The sequence below is a fragment of the Nicotiana tabacum genome, chromosome 2 (assembly GCF_000715075.1).
Source record: "Nicotiana tabacum cultivar K326 chromosome 2, ASM71507v2, whole genome shotgun sequence".
Lineage (NCBI taxonomy): Eukaryota > Viridiplantae > Streptophyta > Magnoliopsida > Solanales > Solanaceae > Nicotiana > Nicotiana tabacum.
In genome coordinates, this window is record NC_134081.1 from 85830964 (window position 1) to 85840581 (window position 9618).

The 9618-nt window shown below is 31.5% G+C and overlaps 1 protein-coding gene across 1 annotated transcript; it reads left to right on the forward strand.

The window, feature by feature from the left end:
• Positions 1 to 7136: 7136 nt before the first annotated feature.
• Positions 7137 to 9292, forward strand: LOC107784082 (uncharacterized). Its single transcript, XM_016605146.2, has 3 exons — positions 7137 to 7526; positions 8485 to 8690; positions 8800 to 9292. Exons 1-3 carry the CDS (start codon positions 7437 to 7439, stop codon positions 9062 to 9064), a joined length of 561 nt encoding a protein of 186 aa, XP_016460632.2. The 5' UTR covers positions 7137 to 7436; the 3' UTR covers positions 9065 to 9292.
• The last annotated feature ends 326 nt before the right edge of the window (positions 9293 to 9618 follow it).

Sequence of the window (9618 nt, forward strand, 5' to 3'; positions counted from 1 at the left end):
TACTTGTCCTTACTGTATTCGTGATTCCGGATTTAGGTTGTGTTCCATTCACTTTGTCTGCATCATTTTCATGATATTCCGCTGATACTTGTTGTTTCTTGCTTTAATGCCATCACTGTATTGTGAGCCATATTGTATAGTCTTTATGTAGACATCATACTTTTGTTATTCATGTACTTATATTTGTTCGGTTTATTAGACCATTGGGTGTCTTGACTGTTACTCGTCACTACTCCACCGAGGTTAGTCTTGATACTTATTGGGCACCGCTGTGGTGTGCTCATGCTACTCTTCTGCATATTTTTGTGCAGATCCAGGTATTTATTCGTTAGCTAGTTGTGTGGACTGTTGCTGTGGAGACTCAAGGTAAACCTGCTGCTACGTTCGCAGGCTTCGGAGTCACCTTCCAGTTTTTGTTTTGCAGTGTTTATACTTATTTCTGGACAGTTGTATTTAGAAGTTTTCTAGCAAACACTCTTTAGAGCTTATGACTTGTACTACCAGTTTTGGGAATTTTAAGAGATTCCATTTAAATAATATTATTGTTTTAATTATTGTTAGGCTTACCTAGTCCCTAAGACTAGGTGCCATCACGATAGAGATTCTATTTAAATAATATTGTTAAAGTAAAAAAATATTTTTACGTCGGATAAAAGTTTTTATGTTAAAATGAAACATAAGAAATAGAGTTGGAGGGCCAATGTCAAAACCCAATTTCACCTATAGGTCGTGATGGCGCCGGACACCGCTGTCAGACAAGCCAACAATAAATACTAAATAAATTCTCATTTTAATATTATTTTTTTTGTAGTCATAGTTGTTCCCCTCAATTAAATAGCAGAAGGTGACATTTACCAAATACGTACTAATATCTTTAAAAATTTCCATACAGTGCAACCCATAATCATTCCAAAACCTGGTGTCACAAGTGCATGAGCATTTACTAAGGAATTAAAATAAAATATAGCATCTATCTAGAATACAAATTAGACAGGAAAATATAATAACTCTGAAGGAGACTCTGTTAGCTGCGGATCGTAATATAGAATGCAGCTCACCTATGTCCCCACAATTATTAACCACACCTTTGCGCCCACAAGGCCGCTATACATATATGTACACCCACAAGGCCGCTATATATATATGTACCTGCACAATAAAATGTGCAGCAAGTGCAGTATGAGTACGAAAATAACGTGTACCCAGTAAGTATCAAGCCTAATCTCGAAGAGGTAGAGACGAGATGGCCGACTATGACACTCACTATGGGTTAATAATATTAAATAATCATGAAAATAGAAATATTTATATCAACGTGATTCAAATAATTAACAATAATTTTATTGAACCAGCAGAAGTAATTAAATTCCTTCAATTCCATTAATTCTCCATATATTAATCAAATTCCTTCAAATGCAACAATTTCTAATCTATTAATTAAATCCTTCAATTTCAATAAAAAAATTCCATTTTTATCAAATAACCTTACATGCTGCAATTCAATTGTCAATAAATTTCCAATTTATCAAATAGCTTTACAAGCTGCAATTCAATTACAATATATTTCTAATTTATCAAATAGCTTTACAAGTTATAATAAACTGTCGAAGTATCGTGTAATTATTATTATTATTATTAAGCACGATTTCTGCCGAGGTCGTACCGCCCGATCCAGAGTTTCGTGTACACTGCCGAGGGACGTGCGGCACAATCCATAGATGCATCTATCCTGCCGAGGCGTTCGGCCCGCTCCACAAGAACGGAGGACATTTTCTTATGTACCTCCGGAAGGAGAGTATACTCATTATAAGATAAATTCGGGAGGATGAACAATTTCTTTAAACAATTAATTAATTTAAACAGAAAATTAAGCATATGAGATTTTCATCTTTATTATATTTCCTAACAATTCACATATTATATATCAAATAATTCAATTAAATAAAGAATATAATTTACACAAGTAATTCATGCTTTGTGTCCTAAACTACCCGGACTTTAGCATTAATAGTAGCTACGCACGGACTCTCGTCACCTCGTGCGTACGTAGCCCCTACAATAAGCAACCATTATTAATATAATCACCTATGGGGTAATTTTCCCCTCACAAGATTAGACAAGAGACTTACCTCGCTTCGAAGTTCCATAGCCGGCTCCCAAGCCTTTCAAATAACTCGACTGATGCCCAATGCCCCAAAACTCGCTTTTGCTTTATTAATATTCACAAGCTTTTAATCCTCCCCCGACATCATAACATTGAGTAAGATGCTCATACGCCACCAACAAATTGATATCTACAATTACAATCTCAATTACAATAAATATATGACTTAAACATATTTATTAATATCCATTTATGGCTCTCAAGTTGTCTACAAGCCTCCAGCTCAAATCGTCTAATAGGTTCACTTACTAGCATATTCAACTCCACTCTTATCATTCAATACCCATTTGAAATCCTCAATGATACTACATTAATTCTCTAACACCGTCAAATTACTATTCATCGTCTTCCTTAACCAACATTTCCAAAACATTCAATTTGGTGATTACTTAGTTGAATACTACCAACTAAGCTAGAAAATGATTCCATAGATTCATTGCATCCTTTAATTTCATTTCTAAGAACACTATTTATCTTTCCCACATTTTCTCAAGAACACTATTCATGCCATGAACTAGAGTTTATGAAATCAATTATCCAACCATAATAACTTGAAACAAATATTAGAATTACTCTCACCGACTCATAAGAAATGAGCTTGAAGCATTAGTATTACCTTCTTGAAACTTTTCCTTGAAATTTCAATATTTGGAAAATTTGGTGTTCTTGAACAACTTGAAAGATTTTTAGGGATTTCAAATATTGAAGGATGTTAATACTAGTGTTAATAGGATGTTATTAACTTAAAGTATCCAAAAAAACTCACCTTGTATTCTTAAGTAATCCCCAAGGTCGAATCCACCATGAAAGAACCAATCCCTAGCTCAAGAAAATCCCCAAATATGGCTGCGGCCCGTGACTGCCTTATAAAGGCACAGGCTCTTCAGCGAGTTGTACCTTGCGCTGTGCAGGTTGTACCTCGTATTACAAGTTTTGCCATGCTGGACACTTTTTACTAAAATGTCCATAAATCCTTGTAGAAATATCCAAATGACGAACGGTTGAAAGCGTTAGAAACTAGACTCGAAGATCTTTCATTTGATAGGTTGTCCACTATATAACCCCTTATATATATATATAGGCATACTCGTCCAAAATTAGGTTTTTGTGTGTACTCATTTGGAACTTTAGTCTATCATGTAATTTTCAACTTGATTAAGACTTAGGGCTCTCCTTAGACCCTACATCACTTATAATATGACTCGTTCACTTATTAACATAAGAACTTACTGGAACCTTCAAATCCCGATTCCGGGGTCGTTTTCTCAAAATGTTGACCGAAGTCAAACTTACCCTTTTAAAGCTAACTTAAGGAACCAAGTGTTCCGATTTCAACCCAAACACTTCCAAATCTCGAACCAACCATCCCCGCAAGTCATAAAATATTAAAAACACATTGAGGGAGTTTTATTTAGGGGAACGGGGTTTTAAAAGTCGAAATGACCGATTAGATCGTTACACATATATACTAGTATTATCACCCGCGCGGATGCGCGGACACTAACCATGTCAAATATTTTAGTTATTATATATAAATAATCTTAAAATTTAAACATTCTCGATAAATATAGATAATAATTGGATATTAATTAAGAAATACTACATGAAAAAGATTAACCATTTATCAAATCTCCTAGTTATAACTCTATTTTTCTTTTTTGGTACCATTCTCGTTGGTGTTATTGGATCCTAAAATTAGTCAGGAAGCAAAATAATAACTCATATTTATGGAAAAACAACCAAAGGTTGAGACTATGAAGGACTCTACTTGAACTCTTATTTGGTGTGTTGATATCTTTCAAAAAATATTTCTATTTTAAAATTTCAGTTTCTAAAACTTTATTTTTCAATAATAATTATTTTTATAATAATATAACTGAAAATATTATCCTTAATTCAAAATTCATTTTAGTCGGCTATCTAAAAATTTAAAAAATTCTTTAGCCAATGAATTTCTTTTCCAGTATGACTCTATTTTAATATTTGACATTAACCATATTAAATATCTGAGTTATTTGAATTATATGTAAATAATCTTAAAATTTAAACCTTCTAGATAATTATAGATAATCGTTAGATATTAATTCATAAACACTACATGAAAAAAGACTAACAATTTTCTCAAATCTCGTAGTGATAATTTTATTTTTGCATCATTCTCATTGGTGTTATTAGAACCTAAAAATAGCCATAGAGCAAAATAATAACTCGTATTTATGGCAAAGCACAAAGGTTGACACAATATGAACGATTCTTTGGTTACGACGTGACTCTTTTACTACGACGAGAACTCTTACTTGGTATGTTGTTATCTTTCAAAAAATATTTCTATTTTTAATTTCAATTTTTAATTTTTTTTATATATATTTCAATAATGATTATATTTATAATGATACAAGTGACGATATTATCCTTAATTTAAAATCCACCTTAATCAGCTATCTAAAAATTTAAATAATTCTTTAGCTGGTGAAACTTTATTTCAGTATGACTCCATTTTGAGTTTATCGATATCTCTAGCCACATATTTTGAATTTTGAATATCCTATGTATACAGATTTTTTTTCTTTGAATCATTAAATGTTAAATTAGTTGATTATTATTATATAATATTGCATATATTGTGTTAAAATTGCCAAGTAGTTTTTTCTCGATACTATACTTGGCTTAACCTCAATGCAAATTACTCAAATTGCATTTAAATTCAAATTCAAATATCATATCAGTTTGTTAGTAATGATGATTTTTTAAAAATGACCCACAATGTAAATTAAAAAAAAAATCTAAGATATCCTTATCTTATAAACTATGTATTTGAGTTGAAAAAAATATTTGAAATCGATGAGATCAACTTCCAAATTTTTTATACTCAACAAAGATGAAATAGAAAAATAAATTCGTTGTCGTCCCTTATTTCTGGTTTTTAGATTTTTCATATATTTTTTCTATATTTGTTTTCTTTTATCTTATTTTTTGTGCCTTTCTTTATTTTGTTACAAAAAATTAATTTATTTCGCTATAAAAAGGATGAGTTTTAATAGAAATTGTCTACATAAGAGCTTTATTTATATTTTTAGTCTTTGGTTGAAATTCTTTCATATTTTTCTTTTGGTTTTATCTAATCAACCTACATAGGTGCTCACCCAACCACTTAAATTAAAAAATTGAAGGATGTATAGTTTATATATAATCCATACATAATATGTGTATAATCGTGTGTTGTCGGTATATCATCTATGTATATTAGTTATAGGAAGTAAACAATAAATCTGGCCGGATATTTATGTAAACATTCCATAAGATTTCGGTTTCTTGATTTTATCCATGATATGAGTTTTATTATAATAATTTTAAAAACTCTCTACTAAAATTCAAGAATATCTTATATTTTTATTCTTAAAACTAAATTATATTTTAAAATATAATCATATTTTGAATAATTTATTTAGATTTAAAAAAAATAGTATACGTCATACCATTTTTTTATATACTTTTTGTTACACTTGAACATCGGTATAAAAACTATCAATTAGAAACCAATATCCCTCTCGTTGAATTTGAGAAGAAAAAAAAAACCTTTCACATAATCTAATGATTCAAAACTAATATTCTTCAATGAAAAAATATTATACCCTTATAATGTTGGATTGGTTGCAGCTAAATGAAGAGGTTTCACCTTGTACTCTTAAATTCCTAGAAGGTGCTAAATTAAAATTAATGATAGCAATTGTATAGCCAAAGTTGTGTTATTTGTTTGATGTCCATTTATACAAATTGACTCTTCAAAGTAACATTCTTCAAAAAGAAAAAGAAAAATAATTTTTTTTAATATTGACTAATTTTTGTAATGTTTCTTTCTCCAGCATATAGGATTACTTCATTATATATGTAAGTAAACTTTTATTCGATTTTTAAACTCCTTTTTGTTATATGGATAAACATAGACGTGTACCCTATATATTACATTTATTTTAAAAGAAATTCGCTTTATTCAAATCTAGCTATAGTGTTTTAAAGAACTATAAGTATATAGTTTTAAATGTGAAAGAGTTTTATAGTTATATGGAGTAGTTTTTTTTTTCTTTTTTGCCAGAGCCGAAGTAGTATTTAAATAATTAGATAAGATAACAAAAGTTCCTAACATGATTGCATACGATCATTAACCTAATTAAGTATGATAACATGATAATAAAAGATAATTTTTATTTTATTTTAATTCAAATTTAAAAAATTTATCTATAAATTCAAAATATCCTTTAATTCATATTCAGTTTTTTTAGATATATATATGTATTTGACTAAGATGATCAAATATAGAATAAAGTTACCATGTACTATTGGCATTTATTAGCTTGCTACTTGGCTTAACCATAATGCAAATTATATGTGGTAACTTTATTCCTTTAATATATATATATATATATATATATATATATATATATATATATATATATATATATATATATATATATATATATATATAGATTTAAAAACTTTATCTATAAATTCAAAATATCCTTTAATTCATATTCAGTTTTTTAGATATATGTATTTGACTAAGATGATCAAATATAGAATAAAGTTACTATATACTATTGATATTTATTAGCTTGCCACTTGGCTTAACCACAATAGTAAATTTGGCTGGAAAATATAATGGTAAAAATAAATTTTGTCAACGAAGATTAAATGTAATGAATATCTGAAAGTAAAGGGATATATTTGAAACTTTATTCCTAGAAAAAAATTAGTCACTTTGTATCACACGAGTTTCATGCCAGCACGTAATATACATTTTGCGAGTGGGGTTTTCTTCAAAATGAAAAAGGAAAGAAAAAGTAAAAAAACCTCCAAACTGGCCAAGTCTTTCTTTCTTTAATTTGTACGCATCTTTTCATTTTCTCTAAAAGATATCGTTATCGTCAGGGTGACGTTACATATGACAAGAGACGCCGTTTAGATCTGAAACTTCTGTTTACCACAATTGACGCCACCGACACCTATAACTTACCAAAAATGAAACGACACAAATTGAATAGAGCGGTGTGGTTAGTACTGAGCATTGACTATTGAGTAGTAGCTCAGATTTCTGGTTAACTGTTATAACGTCATTATATTTGGTAATTTATTGTTTGTTATTGTTTTGGTCAGTTGCTGCTGCTTCTTCATTACTCAAAGGCTCTTTAGTATATCTAGAGAGAGAGAGAAGTACATAGAAAGAGAGAGAAGACTGAGAAAGAAATCTAGATTTGTGTGAACGGTTTCAGTACCAATGGCTTCGAAGCTGTTAATGATAACTGTGTTCGTGTTGAATCTAATTGCTTTTGGTTTGGCCGTTGCTGCTGAGCGGAGAAGAAGCACTGTAAGCACTTTATTATGTTAATTTGCGGTTATTCTTCTTCACTTGTTTTGTTAATTTAAATGCATAACTCTGTTTCGAACTGCTAGTTTTAACTCTCAATTCCATGAGAAATTGGAACAATTACGAGCTGCCTTTTCTTCTATTGGGGATCTGTTCGGTTCCTGAAAAGTTTGATTTTTAAAAGAAATGTAAATGTCTTGCTAAAGTTTTGATGCTTTAGGATGTCGGTTTCCTGTCTAATATTTGGATCTTTGAATATTTTATCTATATAAAGTAAATTTTGGATTAATCATCGGGCTTTTGGAATCGCGTTATTACTAGTATTTCGTTGCAGTACAAGTGATCTGCAATTTTTTGATGATTTTCAACTATGGGAAAAATGCCTTGTTCTCCGGAGCATTTACCTTAGTTTGTTTCTTTAGAGGCACTAGGTGCTAGAGATGGATCCAGGATTTGAAATTTATGGCATTCAAATTTGTGCTTTTACCACAATTCTTTTGATTTACTGGTTCGAAGTCAATTATGTCTTAATTAGTAAACTTCTTAACACACATACTGGGCCGTTAACCTGTACCTATAACTATACATTAGAGCTTCAAATTGATAAAATCCAGCAGCCACTAGATGCTACTGATGCAAATTTAAGAAGGTAGTGTAAGTTGGGGGGGGGGGGGGAGTGAGAGCTAGGAAATCTCCATTACCTGTACTCTATTTGCTCCATATAAACTCTAGTACTTGCTTTCAAAATCTCTTCTTTGTTGAACCAATTTTGTACTTATCTCTTGTCTTTAACCAAGTTCTGTCATTAACACTAGAAAAAAGAGGGAAAGGACTGCAATTAGCAATATTCTACTATGTTATTGCTTTTGATTTAGTCTTTTAAGCTCATCTCTTCAGATTTTATTGCTTAATTAGCATTTTGTGCTTCACCTGATTGAGTAAATCCCTTTATTTATAGGCAACAATCAAAGAAGATGGTGAAAACGACTATAGTTATTGCATCTATGACTCCGACATATCAACTGGCTTCGGTATTGGTGCCTTCTTATTTCTCTTGGTTAGTCAATTAATTATAATGTTGGCGAGCCGTTGCTTCTGTTGTGGAAAGGCTTTGAGCCCTGGAGGTTCAAGGGCTTGTGCTGTTCTCTTATTCATCATATGCTGGTAAGTACAGAATATAACAAGCAAAGTACTTTTGCGGGTTCTCTTCCAATATTGTGGCCTTGTTGTAAAACAAAGGACATTGTAAAAAGCCTCTGCCCTTGTGTTTCAGGATTACATTTTTCATTGCTGAGGTCTGCTTGTTGGCTGGTTCAGTTAGGAATGCTTATCACACCAAGTACCGATCATCATACTTGATTGACGACAAGCCTGTGTCTTGTGAAACTCTGAGAAAAGGAGTTTTTGCAGCTGGAGCAGCTTTCATTTTCTTCACCAGCATAATCTCCCAGTTCTACTATGTGTCCTACTCCAAGGCTAGGGGTGGCGGTATGCCATATGCTGGAGAACCCGGTGTAGGCATGGCAGCCTATAAATGAGGGTGATCAAAGGTGGTTACGGCGTTTTATCTTTGTTAAAATAGCTTTGATTTGAAGTTTATGTATAATACGACTTTCCATTGTTTAATTGCCTCTGATTTATTGCTGTAGGAGAAAGCTTGTATTGCCATAGGGTTCCAAATGTCTTGATCTCTTCATTGCTGCATAAAATTTTTGTTCTACGTTAATATGGATTGGATACACAGAATGCGAACTTTTGTCTGTGAACATCTGTTAGATCTGAAATTAAGATCAGAACTATTTTTCCCTTTTTTAACCAAGGATAACATGCCGCGTGTGTGAGCTTGCTCACATTCCCGGTTCCAAGCCTTGGATAAAGGAGGGTTGCTGTAAACTATCAACCAGCATAAAACTAAAGAATTTATGATGAATTCTCGTAATTGAGAAATACAATCAGAATTCACATAGTCGATCCATTTTGTTTGGGAGGGAGGCGCAGAAATGGTTATATGTGACCCTCAAGCCACAGAAATGGTTATTCAATTGACATTATTTGGGAATATTAGAGAAGCTCCAACCCTGTTCCGCACACT